The sequence below is a fragment of the Dictyostelium discoideum genome (assembly GCF_000004695.1).
Source record: "Dictyostelium discoideum AX4 chromosome 1 chromosome, whole genome shotgun sequence".
Lineage (NCBI taxonomy): Eukaryota > Evosea > Eumycetozoa > Dictyosteliales > Dictyosteliaceae > Dictyostelium > Dictyostelium discoideum.
Genome location: NC_007087.3, coordinates 3,067,920 through 3,090,419, shown reverse-complemented (window position 1 = coordinate 3,090,419; position 22,500 = coordinate 3,067,920). Strand labels below are relative to the sequence as shown.

The 22,500-nt window shown below is 22.8% G+C and overlaps 9 protein-coding genes across 9 annotated transcripts in view; 4 read left to right on the top strand and 5 right to left on the bottom strand.

Moving 5' to 3' along the window:
• Positions 1 to 449: 449 nt before the first annotated feature.
• On the bottom strand, positions 450 to 3,291 carry DDB_G0269594 (hypothetical protein; the record flags this gene model as incomplete). The annotated part of the gene is made up of 2 exons (XM_641006.1): positions 450 to 3,128; positions 3,256 to 3,291. The coding sequence occupies 2 exons, from the start codon at positions 3,289 to 3,291 to the stop codon at positions 450 to 452; spliced, it is 2,715 nt and encodes a 904-aa protein (XP_646098.1).
• A 1,809-nt stretch (positions 3,292 to 5,100) lies between these two features.
• Positions 5,101 to 6,426, top strand: DDB_G0269592 (hypothetical protein; the record flags this gene model as incomplete). Its single annotated transcript, XM_641005.1, has 1 exon — positions 5,101 to 6,426. The coding sequence occupies one exon, from the start codon at positions 5,101 to 5,103 to the stop codon at positions 6,424 to 6,426; it is 1,326 nt and encodes a 441-aa protein (XP_646097.1).
• Positions 6,427 to 7,364: 938 nt separating this feature from the next.
• Positions 7,365 to 11,525, top strand: DDB_G0269590 (P-type ATPase; the record flags this gene model as incomplete). The annotated part of the gene is made up of 1 exon (XM_641004.2): positions 7,365 to 11,525. One exon carries the CDS (start codon positions 7,365 to 7,367, stop codon positions 11,523 to 11,525), a length of 4,161 nt encoding a protein of 1,386 aa, XP_646096.2.
• A 424-nt stretch (positions 11,526 to 11,949) lies between these two features.
• Positions 11,950 to 13,134, top strand: DDB_G0269588 (hypothetical protein; the record flags this gene model as incomplete). The annotated part of the gene is made up of 1 exon (XM_641003.1): positions 11,950 to 13,134. One exon carries the CDS (start codon positions 11,950 to 11,952, stop codon positions 13,132 to 13,134), a length of 1,185 nt encoding a protein of 394 aa, XP_646095.1.
• Positions 13,135 to 13,191: 57 nt separating this feature from the next.
• On the bottom strand, positions 13,192 to 14,571 carry DDB_G0270568 (hypothetical protein; the record flags this gene model as incomplete). Its single annotated transcript, XM_641002.2, has 2 exons — positions 13,192 to 14,406; positions 14,527 to 14,571. 2 exons carry the CDS (start codon positions 14,569 to 14,571, stop codon positions 13,192 to 13,194), a joined length of 1,260 nt encoding a protein of 419 aa, XP_646094.2.
• A 743-nt stretch (positions 14,572 to 15,314) lies between these two features.
• On the top strand, positions 15,315 to 15,728 carry DDB_G0269586 (hypothetical protein; the record flags this gene model as incomplete). Its single annotated transcript, XM_641001.1, has 1 exon — positions 15,315 to 15,728. The coding sequence occupies one exon, from the start codon at positions 15,315 to 15,317 to the stop codon at positions 15,726 to 15,728; it is 414 nt and encodes a 137-aa protein (XP_646093.1).
• A 236-nt stretch (positions 15,729 to 15,964) lies between these two features.
• Positions 15,965 to 17,473, bottom strand: DDB_G0269584 (hypothetical protein; the record flags this gene model as incomplete). Its single annotated transcript, XM_641000.1, has 2 exons — positions 15,965 to 17,128; positions 17,228 to 17,473. The coding sequence occupies 2 exons, from the start codon at positions 17,471 to 17,473 to the stop codon at positions 15,965 to 15,967; spliced, it is 1,410 nt and encodes a 469-aa protein (XP_646092.1).
• A 527-nt stretch (positions 17,474 to 18,000) lies between these two features.
• Positions 18,001 to 19,710, bottom strand: DDB_G0270566 (DDHD domain-containing protein; the record flags this gene model as incomplete). The annotated part of the gene is made up of 2 exons (XM_640999.2): positions 18,001 to 19,478; positions 19,638 to 19,710. 2 exons carry the CDS (start codon positions 19,708 to 19,710, stop codon positions 18,001 to 18,003), a joined length of 1,551 nt encoding a protein of 516 aa, XP_646091.2.
• A 1,605-nt stretch (positions 19,711 to 21,315) lies between these two features.
• Positions 21,316 to 22,500, bottom strand: part of DDB_G0269582 (hypothetical protein) — a gene marked incomplete at both ends in the record, with an annotated part of 2,895 nt that continues 1,710 nt past the window's right edge. The window contains one exon of the mRNA XM_640998.1: positions 21,316 to 22,500. This exon is cut by the window's right edge and continues 1,710 nt beyond it. Within this exon, the coding sequence (XP_646090.1) occupies positions 21,316 to 22,500 (1,185 nt within the window).

Genomic DNA, 22,500 nt, shown 5'->3' with positions numbered 1-22,500 from the left:
TTTTTATTTTTTTTTTTTTTGAATTTTTTTTTTTAAATTTTCACACACCAACCCCCACAATCAAAATTCCTCCGCTTTAAGGAAAAGATTTTTTTTATTTTTTTTTTTTTTATTTTCATAATTTCTTTTCAAATAATTAATTTTATTTCTTTCTGCAAATTAATTAAATTAAATTAATATAAATAAATAACTTTGAAATTTAATTTAAAACAAATAATTGAATAAATTTAATAAAATAAGATTTTTTTTTTTTTTTTTTTTTTTTTTTTTTTTTTTTTTTTTTTTTTTTTGTTTTGCAGATAAGAAAATTATTTTTATTCTTTTTTTATTATTATTATTTTTTTTTTTTTAAGAATGATTTTTGGAGAAGCAATAATTAAATTAAATTTAAAACAAATAATTGAATAAATTTTAAAATGTTAGAGATTTTTTTTTTTTTATTATTTTTTTTAGAACGATTTTGGAGGAGCAATAATTAAATTTGCAACCAATAAACCCATTGTTAAACTTGCAGCAGTCATAAACATACCACCAATGAAATCAATTCCTCCGGAAATATCACCATCACTGATTGAAACGATACCTTTAACACCCATACTACCAGGAACCAGTAAAATAATACCCGCCATAATTGGAACGACCGCAGAAATATTTGTTAATCTTGAGTAAAGGTTACCTAGAGCACAAATTGCAGCTGAACCAAAGAAAGCACCAACATCACCAAAATATTTACTACCCCAATTACCAACGGTTACACCAATGTAACTAGCGATGATGATAACCCAAAATTCTCTCCAATGAACTTTTAATTGAACACCAAATGTAATGGCAGCGAACGGAATTACAATAAACATTACCCAATCAGGGAAAGTTACAGGTAAAACTTCGTCTCTTACTGGCATGACTACCTCTGAGAATTTCGTACCCAACGCAATACCAAAAGTTAATTGCAATAAACAAGAGAAAACACCAACCAATCTTGAGGTGCCACTAACCAGATTTCTAGTTGAAATCTCCGCTACGGCCAATGTCAAGCCTAAACCAGGCAACAACGATATGATGCCGCCCAGGGTCACTGTAAATATGGGGATAGGCGAAATGTAGCAATTGAACAACGATGCAATGATTGCTCCACCACAAGATGACAAGGCCTCCAAAACTCTGCCAACCAAAGACACTTTACTCGAGAGTAGACATAAAAGGCCAACATAGAATCCAATGATTGAACAAGCTCCAACCTCGACCCAGCCAACATCGAAAAAGAAGGCAATGGTGAATGATGACATTATATAACTAAAAGTTGTGAGATAGATATTGTACAATGGCTTCTTTGCTAGAATCTTTCTTAACTTCTCCAATGCTTCAACACAACTAACTTCACCATAGATAACCTTATCGGCCAATCTCTCCAATCTAACCATACGTTCCATATTGTAATCGGTGGAATTGATTCTAAGGAAATGAGTATATGGTGAAAGAATTGAATGAGGTGAACCAAATGAAAAGAAAATACCAGTTGGTGTTGTAAAGAAATGACCATCTATACCAAAAGTAGTACTAATTAAAGTTAACTCAAATTCTAATCTATTCGATGGCACTCCAGACATTGTCAAAGCACGTCCAAGTTCCATTAAAAATGGTACCACCTTACTTTCTGTCAACTCTTGATCAACTATATGAACTGGTAAATTTTGAGTTGGTGGTGCCAATATTTGAAATACACCTTTTTTAAATCTTTGCATTTTCTCTTTATTAAATTTTGATTTTATCTTTGGTATTACCATCTTAATTGTTGATCTACCATCAATTATAGCACCACCACCACCATCAACTGATGGTGAACCACCATTTTCTCCACCTTTTATTGTTGTTGTCGTTGGAGAATCATCACCAACTAAACCATGAGGACTTGTTGTTGGTGTTACTGTTGTTGTACTAATAATGGTTTTACCATTTTCATCATCAATATTCAAAATCACATCACCTTTTACTTGTGGTGGAGAAACTATTGGTAATGTGGTCATTGTAGTTTTTGATAATTGACTTGAATTATCTTTATCTTTTTCATGTTGTTGATATTGTGAATCAACATTTATGGTTGACTCATCTAAACTGCCACTACTATGGTTCACAAAATTTGGATTATAAAATGTATTACTATTACCAAATCTACTTGAAGTTTGGTTTAAATTTTGCATTTCAATTTCATTAAAATTTGTTGTTGCAGTTGTAGTGTTTCTTAATGAATCTTCAAATTCTTGTCTTTTTGAATGGGGTATATCATGTTCATGCTCTTGAATTGGTAAATCGAAAAATTGTTGTTGAGATTGTTGTGGAGGTCTCATTTGAAATTGTCTTTGTCTAATTGGTGGTTTTTGACCAGACACTCTAACTTGTCTTGGTGGTACATATATATTAGTGGCTGATGAATGTTTTAAATTTAATTGTTGTTTCAATTGTTGCATTTGTTGCATTTTTTGCATTAACATTTGCATTTGAATTTGTAATTTATTCGATTGATCCATTAATGATTGAAAATCTTCTTCACCAACATTTTCATTATTATTATTATTATTATTGTTATTGTTATTTAATTCGCTATTTGGTACTAAATGTGATTGCTCAACTTCAATTGGTGGTGAACCAATTGAATTCGGTACATCATTACATTGTGAAATTTCAGCAGGTACAGAAATTATATTTGCAGTAGGTGAGATTGTAATATTTCGAGGTGATGTAACTATTGGTACATTTCTAGGTGATGTCATTGATACTGTCGTATTTCTTAAATTTAAATTATTATTACTACTACTAACACCAACACCACTACCACCACCATTATTACTCATTACATCACTTAGATTTTGTTGTGATGTATAATTTGGTGGTGGTGGTATCAATGATGATGGTAATGATAATGGATTTATAAAACTTATATATTGAGATTGTTTTAAAACGTTTGGTGAACCATTATTATTATTATTATTATTATTATATGTAGGTGAATTTGGTAACTCGATTGCATTACTACCATATTCATTCGGAAATTGTCCACAATTTATTTTATCCTCAATATCTGTAAAATCATCATCTTTCTTATGATTCGCTGCATACCTTTTATATTCCGACTTTTTTTTATTTTTAAAAATATTAATAAATAATTAGTAAAAAAAAAAAAATAGGTGATGAAAAAAAAAAAAAATAAAAAAAAAAAAAAAAAAAGATATTTATATAATATAAAAAAAATATACTTACTAGAGGCGCTTTGATTCTATCAAAAAAATTATACATTTTATTATTACTGTTATTATAGTTATTATTATTATTTATTTATTTTTATTTTTTATTTATTTTTATATTATATAAATATATAATTATAGCCAAACATGGATAGATCTTTTATTTTTTTTATTTTTATTTTTATTTTTATTTCAATATTATTTTTTAAATGCAGTGGTATCCTGACTAAAAATGAAACTATTATTACATTTATGTTGGATTGAATTAAAAAAAAAAAAAAAAATAAAAATAAAAATAAAAATAAAAAAAATTAAAAATAAAAAAAAAAAAAAAAAAAAAAAAAAAAAAAAAAAAAAAATTCTTTTTCAGATCTTTATATGAATAAAAGGGAATTCCAATAGAAAAATTACATGATATCATGTAATTTTTATTTTTTTTTTTTTTATTTTTTTTTTTCAAATAAAATTTTTTTTTTTTTTAATTTAATCCAAAGGTTATAATTGTTTTTTTATTTTATTTTTGTTTTACTTTTTTTTTTTATTTTTATTTTTCTTTTTTATTACTTTTTTAATACCTTGGATTATCTATAAGTAAAAATAAAATATGGTAAAATAGAAATAAAAATAAAATATGGTAAAATAGAAATAAAAATAAAAAATAAAAAATAAATGAAATAAAATAAAATAAAATATAATAAAATTAAATGAAAAAACAAATCAAATTGTTATATTTTTTTTATTTTTTTTTTTGAAATTTCAGTTAAATTAGAAATTTATTTATCTCACCGATTTCTTTTTTTTGATTAGTTTAAAAAAAAAAAAAAAAAAAAAAAAAAAGATTTTTTATTTTTATTGAATGAAATTTTTTTTTTTTTTTTTTTTTTTTTTTTTTTTTTTTAATTCTGATTGATTTTTTATTTTAATATTATGAAGTACACAATAAATAGAAGGAAACAAATTGATCAATATATTTATTTTAATTTTCTCTATTTAATTCATTCACATTAATAATAAACGATATAAAATAAAATAACAACAATTAATAAATTTAAAAGTATTATTTTTATTTTTTTTTTTTTTATTAATTTAACGTTAAATTTGATGCTTGGTCAAAAGATAAAGAAAAAATTATTTAATTAAAAAAAAAAAAAAAAAAAAAAACTAAAATGTTAAAGGTTATAGATGAATAATTGTCGATTTGAATTTGAATCTCGTTCCCCATTTTTTATTTTTATATAACTTGTTTTAATTTAACAATAAAATTAAAATAAAAAAAAAAAAAATTGATAAAAAAATGTAGCTACAGTAATTAATATGATTAAAAAAATAATTAAAATTGGGCTCCTATTGGTAAAGTTTTGGGGGTTGAATAAAAATTAATTTTTAAAATTTTTTTAAATCTGTTTAAAACCAAACCCCAAAACAGAAAACAGTTTATTTTATTTTTTTAATTTTTTTAATTATTTTAATTTTTTTTATTTTTTTAATCTTTTTAAATCTTTTTTAATTATTTAATCTTTGAAATTTTTTTTTTTTTTTTAATGAGTAGTTAAATTGCACTTTCATTTAAATTAATAATTAATTAAAAAGTTCAATCACATTAAAATCTTGTGATCCAATTAATATTTTTTTTTTTTTTTTTTTAATAGCCACGTGTCATTTAACAAAAAAAAACAAACAAAACTTTTTCAAAAATATCTTTTTTTTATTATTTTTATTTTTTTATTTTTTTATTTTTTTTGTTTTTTTTTTTTTTTTTATTTTAAAAAAATTATTTAAAATTAAAAAATCTTTTTATTTTAAACTTTTACAAAACCAAAAAAAAAAAAACCAAAACAAACAAAAAAAAAAACCAAAAAATATGGATAATAATATAATTAATACAATTACATCATCAGCAACAATTAAATATGATAGAATTGAATATTGGAAAAATGAAATGAATTTGGATTCATCATTTAAACCATTAAAAAGTGATCAAACCAAAAATCCAAATAAAAGTTATGATGGTGATGAAAAAAGAGTGTTTTTAACTGGTTCAACTGGATTCCTTGGTGCATACTTACTTTATTATTTATTAAAATTACCAAATTGTACAATTGTATATTGTTTATTAAGAAATAAAAAGAAGTTGGGTAACCCAGTTGATGATATTTTAAATAATTTAAAACAACATAAATTGTATGATCAACTCACACCAAATCAATTGTTAAAGATTGAAGTTGTCGGTGGGGATTTAAGAAAACCAAAATTTGGGATTTCAATATTCGACTATGCAGATTTGGCCAATGATGTAAATTTAATTATAAGCTCTGCCGCCAATATTAATTTGGAATCAAATTATGAAAAAATGAAAACCATAAATGTCAATGGTATTAGAGAAATGATTAAACTCTCAATTAGTGTTCAACCACCAATTAAAATGGTATTTATTTCTTCATTTTCAGTATTCAATAATCATACGCTAAAACAAGGTGAAGAATTTAATGAACAAGTTCAATTACCATTAATTGATAATCTTGAAAAGGAATCATGTGGTTATATTCAAAGTAAAATCGTATCAGAGTATCTATTGATGAATGCCTCCAATAAGTTTAATATACCTGCCATGATTATTAGATCACCAGTCTTATTCGTTAATCCATACACAAGTATTGGTGCTCATGATTTATTTCAAACATTGTTTTTGTCAAGTCATGAAATTGGTTTCTATCCAACACTTGATATTAATGTATTGGTTTCTCCAATTACTTGGGCTTCTAAAAATATTATGAATGTAATTCTAAATGAAAAATGTTGGAATTCCTCAAATTCACAATTATCAAAATTAACTTCAATTTATAATATTAATGGTGAAATGCAAAGATTTGATTCTCTATTCGAATCAACATTAAAAAAACAGTTTGGTTGTAAAGAAATGCCATTTTATGAATGGTGTAGTAAAGTTAATAATAACTCAAATCTTTTATCATGTAAAAGATATTGCCAATTAAAAACTAATGATTTTTTAATGTTATTTAAAATTGATAAAGGTTTAGGTGTTTCTAAAAATACAAAATCATTATTAGAATCATTGGGTTCATATGGTAGTGCCAATTATAATGATTTAAATTCATGGGGTGTTAATGATGAAATGATTATTGGTTCAATTTCTTATAATAATAAAAAAACTTCTCCAAAACTTTAATATTAATAAAAAAAAAAAAAAAAAAAAATATCTTACAATTTTAAAAAAAAAAAAAACAATAAAAATAAAGATTTTTTAAAAAATATCTTTTTTATAAGTTTTTACATCTTTAATTTAATTTTAAATCCTAAATTAATTCTGGAATTAAATTCTTTTTTTTTAAATTACCACCATTTCACTTTCTTAGAACTCTGAATTCTCAGATGGTTTCCAACTTTTTGATATTGTTTTTATATTGTACGGCCATAACATAACCACATTTGTTGTAAAAGATATGAAACAATGGATGCATCATACTGATTTATACAACTGACAGTGACATGAATACTATCAGGGTTTAAATCCAAGATTTGGTTTGATCTTTTTTTATTTTTTTTATTTTATCTATTTTTTTTTCTTGACATTTCACAAATAAATAAAATAAAACAAAAAAAATTAAAATTCTATTTCTAATCAGAATTTAATAATTTTAAAATTAAAAAAAAAAAAAAAAAAAAAAAAAAAAAAAAAAAAAAAAAAAAAACCTATTTAGGTTTTTTTTTTTTTGATATTTAATATCTATTTATTTTATAATATAACTTCAATTATTCTTTTATATTTGTAATATTGTTTTTTTTTTTTTTTTTTTTTTTTAAATAATTAAATAACCACCAAAAAGAAGCAATTCCCAACGTGGCACAACTAAAAATAAAAACTAAATATAAACGCATAAAAATTTTATTTTTTTTTTTTTTGGAAAATTCAGATTTTTTGATTAAAAATTTCTTTTTTTTTTTTATTATTATTTTTTTTTTTATTATTAAAGAAATCGACTCCATAATAATCAGTGTTCTGTGTTAAAAAAAAAAAGAAAAAAAAAAAAAAAAAAGAAAGAAAAAGAAAAAGAAAAAAGTATACTTTTTTTTTTTTATAGAAATAGAAAAAAAAAAAAAAAAAAAATGGGAGACTTTAAAGGAGAAGATGATAATTATGATTATGATGAAGGTATCCCATTATTTAATCAAGTTATCTTCACCAATAGTTATAATAACTCAAAAGTAGTTTTAGATGATAACCAAGATGATATAATTTTCATCACACCACCATCACCACCACCAACATTACAAACAAAAAAACAATGCGAAAAGGGATGTTGTGGTGAAAAGAAATCATTATTAACAAACAATGATGAAGATAGGGACAAAGACGAGGATGAAGAAGAAGATGATGATGATGGTGTTCCTAAAAATTACAAATCAAATTCTAATGTTGGGTCAATTGTTTCATTGGATATGGATAGTTTAAACAGTGCCATCATTATGGAGCCAAACTTTCAAAAAGATTATACCATTTCTTCACCAGTGGTAACAACAACAACTACAACAACTACAACAACTACATCCAATGACAATTGTAAGAAAGGTTGTTGTCCAACTCCATCCGATGATGAAAAAATGATCACCAAGGATGATAAAGGTAGTTGCAAAAAAGGATGTTGCTCATCATCATCAAAAACAACTGAAACCAATGATATTGGTTGTAAAAAGGGATGTTGTCCAACTGAACAACCAAAACAACAAGTAGAATCAACCAAAACATACTGTTGCAACATTTGTGTAACAGGCCATTGCTGTAAAGTTGATTGTTGTAAACAAGTTTGTTGTTTAACTTATAGTGTAGGAGTACCAAACTTTAGTTTTATGCGTTCATCCTCATCATCAGATGACAATAACAATGATTACAATAGTGATCAACAAAGAAAGAAACGTATCTTTGCAACAATGTTTTCTAAAACTTGTGGAACATTTGGATTTAAAGTTGGCTATAGTGAATTGAATGAAGATAAGGTGGATATTGAACAACAAGAAGAAAGGGATAATAAAGGATTATCCACAAATAATAATGTATCAATTGAATTATTACCAATAACAACAACAAATAATTTTAAAAATTCAACAGGTATAAAATCATCTCAATCATCAACATTATCAAAATCATTAGAAAAAGTTGAATTACATTTAATGATTTCAGGTATGACATGTGCAGATTGTGTAACTACATTAGAACAAAAAATGAAATCATTATCAGGTGTAAATGAAATTCAAACTAGTTTATTCACTGGTAAATGTAAGATTAATTATTCACCAATGATTATACAACCACAACAAATCTTACAAGTTATTGAAAATATTGGATTTGTTGGTAAACAAGTTCATGGTCAATCATCAAATTCAAATCAAATTACAATTGAAATCATATCATTATCACCAACTTCAACATTAACAACAATATTAAATGATCAATTAATTGAAAATATTAAATTATCAATTGATGGTGTTTTAGATGCTATCGAAGAATCTGGTTCGGTTAATGATAAACTTACAATTGTTTATGATACTGATAAAATTGGACCACGTAATCTATTAAAAGAAATCCAACTTATATTTGGTGATAATTTTAAAATTCAACCAAATACAAAATTAAATAATAATAATAATTCCAATAATAAGAATAATAATTCAAAAGATAATAATAATAATAACTTAAAATCATTATTAATGTTTTGTATTTTATTATTTATACCAACAATTTTAATTTCATATATTTTTCCAAATATTAAATCAGTTAAAGAAGTTATGGAATTTGAAATTGGTAAAGGTATTACAATGTCAATTTTATTATTATTATCATTTGCAACACCAATTCAATTTTATTGTGGTAAACCATTGTATATTTCAGCTTGGAAAACTTTGATTTATGCAAGAAAATGTAGTATGGATTTATTAGTTATGACAAGTAGTACGATTGCTTACTTTTATTCTCTAATTAATTTAATTTTAAATCATTTCTCCTCATTGAATTATAATGGTCCAATTTTCTTTGAAACTTGTGTTATACTTTTAACATTAATTATTCTTGGTAGATATTTAGAACACTTAGCAAAATCAAAAGCATCAAATGTATTAGTCGAAAAAATGAAACAATTAGATTCATCAAATGCAATTCTATTATCAAATAATAATAATAAAGATGTAGGTAGTGAACAAGAAATAATGATTGAAAAAGAGTTAATTGAAAAAGGTGATATTTTAAAAGTATTACCATTTACAAAGATTCCAACTGATGGTATTATAATTAGAGGTAATGGTGGATATATTGATGAATCAATTATAACTGGTGAAGCAAATCATGTCTATAAGAGAATTGATGATTACGTTTTTGGTGGAACAATGAATCAAAAGGGTTGTTTAATTATTAAAGTTACAAAACATTCAAATGATACAGCATTATCAAATATTATTAAATTGGTTGAAGAGAGTCAATCAATTAAACCAAACTTTCAAAACTATGCAGATTTAGTTGCATCTTATTTCGTACCAACCATATTAATATGCTCAATAATTACATTTATAGTTTGGTTTTGTTTAATTCACTATAATGTTGTCATTGCCACTGATAATCAATCAGCATTCACTTTTGCAATTAAAATTAGTATGTCATTAATGGTAATTTCATGTCCTTGTGCGATCTCATTAGCAACGCCAACATCAATTATGGTTGGTAGTGCAATTGGTGCAAAGAAATTTGGTATTCTATTCAAAGGTGGTGGTCAAGTAATTGAATTGGCAAGTAAAGTCAACAAGGTCATATTTGATAAAACTGGTACTTTAACAACTGGTGAAATCGATATAAATCATTTCTCAATATATGATCAATCAATTTCACCAAAACAATTCTTTTTCTATACTGCATCCGCTGAATTATCAAGTGAACATTTAATTGGTAAATCAATTAAACAATATGCAATTCAACAATTCACTTTAGAAAAAGCACTACAAGAACCAACAAATAGTGAAGTTCATCCTGGAAAAGGTATTATTTCTTTTATTAATAATAATAAAATTATGGTTGGTAATCAATCTTTTATTGTTGAACAATTATCAAATAATAATAATAAAATTGATTCTTGTCAATCACCATTACAATCAAGTCAATTAATTAATTCAAAATCTGATGATTGTAAGAAAGGTTGTTGTCTATCATTACCACCACCACCACCACCACCAACTTCTATTAGCAATGGCAGTGAATGTAAGAAAGGTTGTTGTCCAGCAGCAGCAGCACCACCAATTTCTACTGGCAATGGTAGTGATTGTAAGAAAGGTTGTTGTCCATCATTACCACCACCACCACCAACTTCTATTAGCAATAGCAGTGATTGTAAGAAAGGTTGTTGTCCAGCACCACCACCAACTTCTATTAGCAATGGTAGTGATTGTAAGAAAGGTTGTTGCTCTTCGTCATCATCACAACTATCAAAAAGTCAATCAAAGGAAGTTATAATTAATTCAGTGATTCAAAATGATATTGATAAATTAGAGAATCAAGGGAAAACAGTAATTTTAGTATCAATGAATGAGAAAATTATTGGATTAGTTTCATTATCTGATAAATTGAAACCAGAAGCAAAAAAAGTAATTTCAAAATTAAAAAATAATGGTATTGATGTTTGGTTAGTTAGTGGTGATAATAAAAGAGCAACTCAATCAATTGGTGAACAATTAAATATTAATTCGGGTAATATTATTGGTTCAGCATTACCAATTGATAAATTCAATATCGTTAGAAAATTACAAGGTTATAATACAACTGAAGATAATTGTTGTGGTACTGATGGTGGTGATGGTTTTAATGGTGCCAGTGTTGGTTGTAGTGGCAGTGATAATAATAGTAATAATGGTAAAAATAAATCAATTGTTGTAATGGTTGGTGATGGTGTAAATGATTCATTAGCTTTGGTTCAATCAGATATTGGTATTTCAATTTCAAATGGTACAGATATTGCAATTGAATCATCAAGTGTTATATTACTAAAAAATGATTTAAATGATATTTTGGTTTGTTTTGATTTATCAAAATCAATTTTCAAAACTATTAAATTTAATTTATTTTGGGCATTCATCTATAATCTTTTAGGTATTCCTCTTTCAAGTGGTATTTTATATCCATGGTTTACAATTCCACCTGCTTTGGCCGGTTTATCTGAATTATTATCTTCACTACCAGTAGTTTTATTTTCTTTAACTTTAAATAACTATAAATATCAAAATAAGAATTAAAAGATTATCTTCTAAAGGAAAAAAAAAAATAAAAAAAATAAAAAAAAAAAAATAAAAGACAAACTAAAATTGTTTAATCTCCTCTTCCAAGTTTTCTTTGATCTTTTAGCTTTATTATTAAAAAAACAAAATTAAAATTAAAATGAAATGAATTATACTTTTTTTTGGTAATAAAAAAAAAAAAAAAAATAATAGTAAAAAGAAAATCAAATTTATTTTTTGTTTTTAATTAATTTTTGTAAAGAATTGATTTATTTTTTATTTTGGTAAAAAATGGCAACATGAGATATTTATTTTATTTTTTTTAAATTTTATTTTAAAATTTTTGTTTTTTTTTTATTTTTTGAAATTTAATTTTTTTTTTTTAATAATAATAAAAAAAAAAAAATTAAAATAATACACATAAAAAATTTATTAAATAAAAATGACTACAACAACAACAAATGAAGTTTATATAGTTGATTGTATTCGTACACCAATTGGTAGAGGATATAGTAATGGATCATTACATTCAATACAACCAATTGATTTATTATCATATACACTGGACCAATTAATGAAAAGAAATCCAAATGTTGATAGAGGATTAGTTGAAGATGTTATTTGTGGTGTTGTATCACCATTAAGAGAACAAGGTGCAAACATAGCAAGATTTGCAGCATTAAAAGCCGGATTACCAATCAATGTGCCAGGTGTTCAATTAAATAGAATGTGTGGATCAGGTCAACAAGCTATCCATTTTGGCTCGCAAGCAATTAGATCAGGTGATATGGATATTGTTATTGGCTGTGGTGTAGAAATGATGAGTATAGTACCAATGGGCAGTGATTGGCAATTAGATAATCCTAAATTTGTAGAAGGTTTTAATTTCAAAGTACTTCATCAAGGTGTTTCCTCTGAAATGATTGCAGAGAAATATAATTTAACAAGAGATGAAATCGATAAATTCTCTGGTAGATCTCACGAATTAGCAGATAACGCAACAAAGAAAGGCTATTTCAAAGACCAAATCATCCCAGTCACCCTTCAAGATGGTAAAGTTGTTGATAAAGATGAAGGTATTCGTGTTCCAGTAGATTATAAGAAAATGTCAACTTTAAAAACCCCATTCAAGCCAAATGGTAAGATTAGTGCTGCAAATGCTTCACAAATCAGCGATGGTGCTTCTGCTGTCCTATTGGTTAGTGGTCGTTTAGTTAAGAAATTAGGATTAAAACCACGTGCTCGTATTGTAACTTGTACAGTAGTTGGCTCTGATCCAGAATATATGCTATTAGGTCCAATTCCAGCAACTATTAAAGCATTGGAAAAGAGTGGTCTCACTAAAGATCAAATTGATCTATATGAAATTAATGAAGCCTTTGCATCTGTAGTTTTAGGTTGGAAAAAGGAATTAAATATTGATTTAGATAAAATTAATCCAAATGGTGGTGCAATCGCACATGGTCATCCATTAGGTGCAACTGGTTGTATTCTTATGACTAAAATGGTAAATGAATTAGAAAGATCAAATAAAAAATACGCACTTCAAACAATGTGTATTGGTTTTGGTCAAGCAACTGCAACAATTATTGAAAATTGTTCATATAAACCAATTTCAAAATTATAAAAAAATAATAAAAAACTTTTATTAATTTAATTTATTAATTTAATTTATTAATTTAATTTATTTATTTATTAATTTACAACATTTAAATTTTTCATCATAACAACATCCATAAGCTGGTTTATGATTTAAAATGTAACTAACTATTTTATGACCTTTATGACAAAATTCTGAACAATTTTTACAAATCCAATTTACTTTACAATCTTCACAACGATAATAATCCATAGTCATATTTTGATCTGGTACAAAGAGTTTTTTGAAACATTCTTTTGGTATATCACCTTTTAATTGAATGCCACCACGTAATTGTATCTTTGAACCTTGAGGAATTTGATAAAAGTAAAGTGGTTTCAATTCATCGATTAGTTTAATTTCATTACTATCACTACCATCGATTAACATACTTGTGGGTTTTAAAGCTACGAAATGAGAATCGTCATTGAATGAAATGAATTGAAATTTGTCACCACGATTATTAAGTTTCTCAACTAGAGTTGCACGAATATCCGATAGACATGATGTTGGTTTAAATGAACAATGATCAAATATTATATCACGTTCAGGTATCATAATACTTGTATAAATATTGATAAATGATGGTGGTACTGCCGCTTTCTTTAAATAATCTTCCAATGATGATAATAAATAATTGGTTGAGATTTTAAAATCTTCTTTTAATTTATCTTGTTTAATTTGATACTCTTTTCTAATTTGGTCAATTAATATTTCACTCATTGATGCTGTGTTGGTATTAGCACTAACTCTATCAATATTCTCTTGCATTTTAGAATTGATTTTCTTTACATTATCATTATAGGGTTTTGATAAATCTTGATAATGACTTTCAAATGAAATTAATGATGATTTTAAATATTTTTTAAATAATTGTTCAACTGGTGATGAATTTGAATTATCTTCATTAATATTTAATAATTTATCATTTGAATTATTATTATTATTATTATTATTATTATTTGTTGTTGTTGTTGTTGTTATTTTTCCATTTGATGCACCAGAAATTAAATTATCATAATAAATAGTTTTTGATTTTTCTTTTTCTATACGTATAATTTTTATAATTTTTTCAAATTGATGATTTCTATATATATTCTCTTTTAGTGCTGTTTTATTACATAATGGACATTTATGATTTCTATTTATACATTCTGAAACACATTTGTGACAAAAATTGTGACCACAACTAAGTGTTGAGCATTCTTCTATAAAATTTAAACAAATTGGACATGAGATATCCTCTAATAATGATTTTACCTTTTTTTTTAAAAAAAAAAAAAAATTAGTCCTAAATAAATAAATAAATAAATAAATAAATAAATAAATAAATAAATAAATAAATCAATTAATGAATCAATTAATAAATTAATAACATACTGGTATACTTAAATCTAACTCATTATCTTCTTCTTCTTCCATCATCTTTAATTGTATATGTAGTTGTATTTATTATATTTGGTTGGAAAAAAAAAATAAAAAAAAAAATAAAAAAAAATTATGAGGGTCATAAAAATTTAAAAAAAAAAAAAGATTTTTTTATGAAAATAATTCATAGAATTTAAACACAAAAAAAAACAATCATAATTCTTGATTTTTATTTTCTTTTTTATTTTTCTAGATTTAAATTAAGTAAAAAAATGTAAAAAAAATTTTAAAAATAATTAAACAACTATATAATAAAAAATAATTAAAAAAAAAAAAAAAAATAAATAAAAGAAAATAAAATTAAAACAAAACCTATTAAGAAATAAAAATTAAAAATTAAAATAAAACTATTTTAGTAATATTTATATTATTATATTTTTCTAAAATAAAATTTATTAATAGAATTTATTAATATTAAAAAAAGAATGAAATTATTTTTTTCGATTAGTTTTTTTAGATTAAAAAAATAAAAATGACGAAATCTTGAAAAAATAAAAAAAAAAAAAAAAAACGAAATAATTAAACAGGTGCAACGTGGTCACATTTAATCAAAAACAAGGGTTATAATTTTTTTTAAAGTTATATTTAATTTTGGACAAAAAAAAAAAAAAAAAAAAAAAAAAAAAGTGAAAGAAAAAAAAAAAACTCGATAAATAAAAAAAAAAAAATGTTTGATTTAATTAAAAATAATAATAATTGTTATAAAGGAGAAGAAAAAAAAATAAAAAAAATAAAATAAAATGAAAATGGAATTAAAAAAAAAAAATAATAAAAACAATAATTTTAAAAATAAAGAAAATGATATAAATGAAATCCCTTTAGCTAATCAAGTAATATTCACAAATTCTAATAATAAATCAGTAATAATATCCAATCAAGAAACTCATTTTAAACAAGAGGTATTAGTTTCATCAATTATAGTGGATGATGAAAATGAAATTAAAAATGAAAATAATAAAAATGAAAAAGAAACTGAAAAATTAAAAATATTGGAAAGAGATCAGATTCTGGAATTAGAGTCACCAAAAGATGAAGATTTAAATGAAGCTGATTATATTGAAAAGGATGGATATTCAATAATTTCTTTAGATCAAAATGATGGAAATGATTTTAAAAAACAATCCTTTTTTAAAAGATTTTTTTGTTTTGGATAAAAAAAAAAAAAAAAAAAAAAAAAAAAGAAACCCCCAAGTGTATAAAAGTAAAATTTCTTTTAGAAAAAAGAAAAAAAAAAAAAAAAAAAAAGAAAAATAAATGCAAACATTAATACAGTTTATGCATAATATTTAATAAAGATTATTATTATTATTATTTTTTTTTTTTAAATTTAAATTTAAATCTTATTTTTCTTTTTTTTTTTTTTTATTATTAAAAATACAAATTTCCATAATTATTTTAAACTATTACCGATGAAATATAAAACATTACCGGCCATCCAATAATCAGAATGAGCAGTTAATAAAGGTGAATATTCAGAAATATGAATACCAGTAGGTTTAATTGCATAATCGAATCTATAGTTTGAAAATGGTTTTTCATCTTTTGAAGAGTCTGGATTTTGTGGTTGTTGTTGAGATTGTTGAGATTGTTGTTGTTGTTGTTGTGGTGGTGGTTGATCTACATTACTATTATTACTATTATAATTATTACCATTAACCTCATCAGTTAAAGTTGAAGAAGCTCTTTTATTTATAAATAAACTTTCCAACTCATCTTCTGAAGAGGAATCACCATTATTATTACTTTTTTTTTTTGAACCAGTTCTAAATTTTGGGAGGAAATAAGTTGGAAGTTGTTTAAAAGATTTATCAATTAATGGTTCAATTAAATAAGCTACTGGATCACAAATATTGTAAATGTTAAACCAATTAATAACTGAAGGAATTGGAAAATGATTATAACGACGTAAACCACAAATTATACCAATTGGAGAACCAGTTGTAAATAAATTATAAGTTTGAAAAACCAATGGTAAGAAAGTTGAGCTATGTGGATGTTTGAATTCTCTTTTTATTGGATTTACATCCAAATGTTGTAATTTCTCTTGATGTAATTGAGATGCTCTAAATTTTTTCCAACTTGCTATATTACTATCACCATCTTTTACAAATTGTCTTTGATCATCTGATTGACATAATGCATCGGTTGGTTGATTAGTTAAAATGTCATAACAAATGAGTGAACCTAAACTGTGGGAATATAATGATACTTTTCCATCGAATGCTGGATAAGTTTTTAAGAATTCCATATATTGATTATTTAATTGATCTGTAACTTCGGTATAGATTTTCTTTGAAAATTCAAAATCATTAAATAAAACATAATCCATAAAACTATCATCAATTGCTGCTCTAATTGCTTTTGGTAATGATTTTGCATGTGTTGATGCTGGTGTTACATCTTGTATAATTGTACCTAAATCTTCTCTAATAACTGAATGCCATTCAATTGCAATAAATTTAACTCTTTTCATACCACAATTACTACCATATGCAAACATTTTATCAAATTTTTTATTTAATTTTTCAATCATTTCAAAATATCCTGAATCATGCTATTATTGTTAAAAAAAAAAAAAAAAATTAATAAAAAATAAAAAAATAAAAATAAAATTATATTAATATAAATTAAAATTAAAATTATATTAACTTACTTTACCAATACCATGGACAACTAAAACTAAATGATCATATGGACAAGGTGGAGGTGGTGGTTGATGCTCAATTGATATATCTTGTAAATCTGGAATATTTGAAGTTCTAGCACTTTTCATTTTTAAATCAAGTTTATGTTGTCCGATTGTAACAAATACTTTTTCGCCACCATTTGAACTATTTCCTTCTTTTTTCAAATCTAAAAATGAATTACTACTTCCACCACCATTACTATTTGCCTCCATTTTTTTTTTTTTTTTTTTTTTTTTTTTTGATTTTTTCCTGTGTGTAGGAATAAATATATAATTTACTTTATGATTAAAAAAAAACCAAATACGAAATTAGAAACAGAAATAAAAAAAAAAAAAAAAAAAAAATTTATAAAAAAATAAAAAAAATACTAAAAAAACAGTGTTGCTTGGGTCATCATTTTGAAAAAAAAATAAATAAAAAAAATAAATATCTAAAGCGGTTTTTTTTCCCACCCGCCCAAATCTTTTCACACCAAAGATATCTTTTTTTTTTTTTTTTTTTTTTTTTTTTTTTTTTTTTTTTTGAATACTTTTTTTTTTTTTTTTTGAATACTTTTTTTTATTTTTTATTTTTTTTATTATTTTTTTTTTAATTAAAAAATAAAACTAAATAAAATTATATTAAATAAATAAATAAGATTGAATGTATATATATAAATAAATATTAGATTTAAAGCAAATTTGCTTTTTGATTGCATTATTATTATTATTACTTGTTATTACTACTTGGATTATTAAATTTAATTTAAATTTAAACCAATAAAATTTAAAACTTCTTTTGAAAGGAAATAACTTGAATGAGCAGTTAACAACCATGGACCAAATTCAGTGATATGAAATTTAGGTCTCATTGCATAATCATATCTGCATCCAGAGAATTGAGATATATCAGCTAATGGAAGATTTGATTTTGTTGCTGACGATGATGAGGATGAACCAGAATTTGAACCATCACCACTATCATCATCTTCATCATCGCTAGATGAAGATGAAGTATCATCACCATTACCACTACTAATACTACTATTTGTATTATTATCAATTGTTGTTGTTGTTGTTGTTGATGATGTTGATGTGGTTGTTATTGAAGTTGTTGTTGTTGCTGCTGTTGTATTTAAATTAATTGGTTGAATCATAGTTGAAGGTGTTACAATTGATACATTTTGTAATTGATGTTGAGCAGATAATAAACAAGGTGAGGTATGAGTACTTAAAGAATTTGGAGTATTTACAATCATTGCATCAATTTTTTTTGATGACCTAAATTTCTTTGGTAATTTTGATAGTTTTTTAGTGAATTTTGGAACATATTGCATTTCTTGACCAATGAATCTTTTATCAATTAATGGCTCAACTAAAAAACTAACTGGGTCATATATATTGATAATGTTATAGAAATTTTCACATTTGGGAATTGGAACTTGTTTATGTTTTCTTAAGGATAACAATGCACCCACTGGACTACCAATGATGTAATAATTGTAAACTGGGAAATTCAATTCAACAAATTGAAAACTTGAATGAAATATCTCTTTTTTCTCATCATCATAATTATTTATACTTTTCCAAAGATCAATATTTCCACGCACAATACACTCTGCACCATTTTCATCGGGTATACTAATTGATGATGCTGATTTAGGTATACAAGTGGAGGATGTATCAGAATTACTTGATGATGATGGTTGATTTGTTAAAATGTCATAGGTAATTATACTACCCAAACTATGGGCTAAAATGGAAACTTTTCCATTAAACGTTGGATATTCTTTAATGAATGCACTATATTCAGAATTTAATTGATCGGCTACTTCTTTATAGATTGGTTCAGCAAATGTTGGTGTTGCCCACATTACAAAATCCATTAATGTATCATCAATCAATGCTCTAACAGTTGGAATTCCAATTTTTGGTGTTACATCTTTTAATGAGGTTTCATCATCCATTGATGTGTGTACTGCCGAATGCCATTCTGTACCTATGAATTTAACACGTTTATCAAAGTTTTCATTTTGCATATTATAAAAGATACTTGAGAATTTCTTATTCATTTTTTTAATAGTTTTTACCCAATTTTTATCATGTGACCCAATACCATGTACAACTAATACCAAATGATCATATGGACATGGTGGTTGTGGTTTTGGTGTTGGTGGTGCTGTTGATGAATTTGATGTTAATGATGATGTTTCAATTGTTTTTGAAACCCCATTATTATCTAAATATTTTATAAATTTAATTAAATTTTTTAAGAAAAAAAAAACAATAAATAATAATTATTATAAAATTGAGAAATAAATTAATAACTTGGAAAATTTATAAGTTTTTTTTTTTTTTTTTTTTTTTTTTTTTTTTTTTAAAAAAAAAAATACCATACCAATATAACTTATAGAAAATGATATATTGGTTTTTCCAAAAAATTGCTCACCTAATGTTACAGTTTTTTCCATTTTATTTTTTTATTATTTTTTTTTTTTTTGTTATTTTTTTATTTTATTTTTTTTTTCCAAAAAAAAAAAAATTTTTAAGTTAATGTTACTCTGATATATATTCCTTCACTAAATTATTTTTAAAATATAAAAAAAAAAAAAGAAAAGAAAAAGAAAAAAAAAAAAGAAAAAAAAAGTGAGTAATAAAATACAAATTAAATTTTAATTTTTATAAATGAATATTTTATTTTTTGTATTAAATATTATACATTAAATAAATAAATATACATATATATATATATATGTATATATATATGTATTTTATTTTTATTTATATTTTTTTGACTTTTTTTTATTTTTATTTTTTATTTTTTTATTTTTTATTTTTTTTTTTATGTATCTTTTTTTTAAAATTAATATGTATGGGGGTAGGAAATTTTTGGCTTTTAAAGAAGAAAAAAAAAAAAAAAAAATTATAATTCGGTAATTATGGGTTGTTGTGTGTGTGTGTGTGTGTGATTTATTTATGTGTGTGTGTGTGTGTGTGATTTATTTATGTGTGAGTGATGGATTTGTTAAAAATTCAAATAATAATACTGAAAAAGAAAAACAAAATTTTTTTTTTTTTTTAAAACTAAGAAATATTAATAGATGTAAGTTGTATTGTTTTTGTTTTTGATGTTGATGTTATTTGGTAGTTGTGTGTTATTATTATTTTACTTTTTTTTTTTTTATTTTTTATTTTTTTATTTTTTATTTTTTTATTTTTTTTTTTATATTAAAAATAATTTATAGAAAAAAAAAAAAAAAAAAATGATAAAAACAATTTGAGTGGTTGCACTATTATGTTATTATTATTATTATTATTATTATTATTTTTGTTGCATTTGGACAAACATTCTATTCTTACAGTTTTTTGAAAAGAAAATGAATTTTATTTTATTTTTTTTATTTTTTTTTTCAATTTTTTTTTTTTTTTTGGTCTAAAAATAAAAATTTGCAGAATTGTTTATTATTATAACCAAACTGTTTATTAATTAATTAATTAATTTAATTGTTTTTGTTATTATCTATATTTAATTCGATTTGTTTGTATTTTGAGTTTAATTATTTTTTTTTTTTTTTTTTATTTTATTTTTATTTTTTTTTTAGTTTTGTTTTTTTTTTTTCCTAAAAAAATAAAAATAAAAAATAAAAAAAATAAAAAAAAAATTTTATTTTAATTGGAAATTAATATAAAAAAAAGTTTTTTTAAACCCGCCGACAAGGAAAAAAAAAAAACGTATCTATGGTGATATGAAAGGTCATATGATCACTTTCTAATAAAATATTATCACCTCACACTTTTTTTTTTTAAAATATAACTAAAATAAAAGAATACTTTTCCACCACTTTGATAACACCAAAATTACAAGAGTCAATTTTCAAGAAAAAGTATGAAAGTTAAGTAAACCAAAAAAAAAAAAAAAAAAAAAAAAATAATTATAACTAAAAAAAAAAAATTATAATTAAAAAAAAAAAAAAAAAAAAAAAAAATACAATATACAATGATTTTAATAAAACTTTATTTTTTAGTTTTTATTTATACTTTAACCTTTTTTTTTTTTTTTTTTTTTTTTTTTTTTTTTAATTATTATTTTTACTATTTGGATCTTTATTATTTGAGTCGTTATTATTATTATTTGGATCATTATTATTAACATTATTATTATTATTATTATTATTATTATTATTATTATTATTATTATTATTATTATTATTATTATTATTATTATTATTATTATTATTATTATTATTATTATTATTATTTGTATTTCTGGATTTTTTAAAATCAAATTCCTTTGTTTCGTTGTATGAATAATAAAATAGGGCAGGTGAAAAAAAATAAACTAAACCATAAGCTTTGGCAGATCTAATTTCATTAAAATCATATGAACTACTATTATTATTATTTTTATTATTATTGTTATTGGTTGAATTTTTTTGAACAAAAGAATGAGTAATTTGAACCAATATTCTATAATATTCATAATGCATATAATTTAGTAAATCACTTGGTAGTTGTGAGAGGTTAATTAATAATTTCATTCTATTAAAATAAATGATTGTGTTTGTTGAAAGTGAAACATCTTTAATCAATTTTGAAAAAGTTATTTTATTTTCTTCATTTAAATTATGTAAATGATATTCCACTGAAAATGGTGATAATGTTGTACTATTTTTTTCAATATTCTTTAATCTCAAAGTCCATGGTACAAAACCTTTACAATTTAAATCTATTAATCTTTCATTATTATTAAAGTTTAAAATATTATTATTATTAATATTATTATTAATATTATTATTAATTTCATTGTTATTAATTTCATTATTATTATTATTATTATTATTATTATTATTATTATTATTATTATTATTATTATTATTATTATTATTATTATTATTATTATTATTATTATTATTATTATTATTATTATTATTATTATTATTATTATTATTATTATTATTATTATTATTATTATTATTATTATTATTATTATTATTATTATTATTGTTATTATTATTATTATTATTATTATAATTATTATTATTATTTTTATTTTTATTTTTTTTATTTTTTATTAAATTTATATTTAATTGATTTAAAAAATAATAAGTAAAGGTTGTTGGCTTTTTCCAAGGACCACCTTCAAAAGAGAATTGAATATCATTTGCAAATTTAATTTCATTTAAAATTTTTTTTTGTTGTATAGCTAAACCATCATTGAAATATATGAAATTTTTAACGTATAAAAAAGAATTTTCAATTGA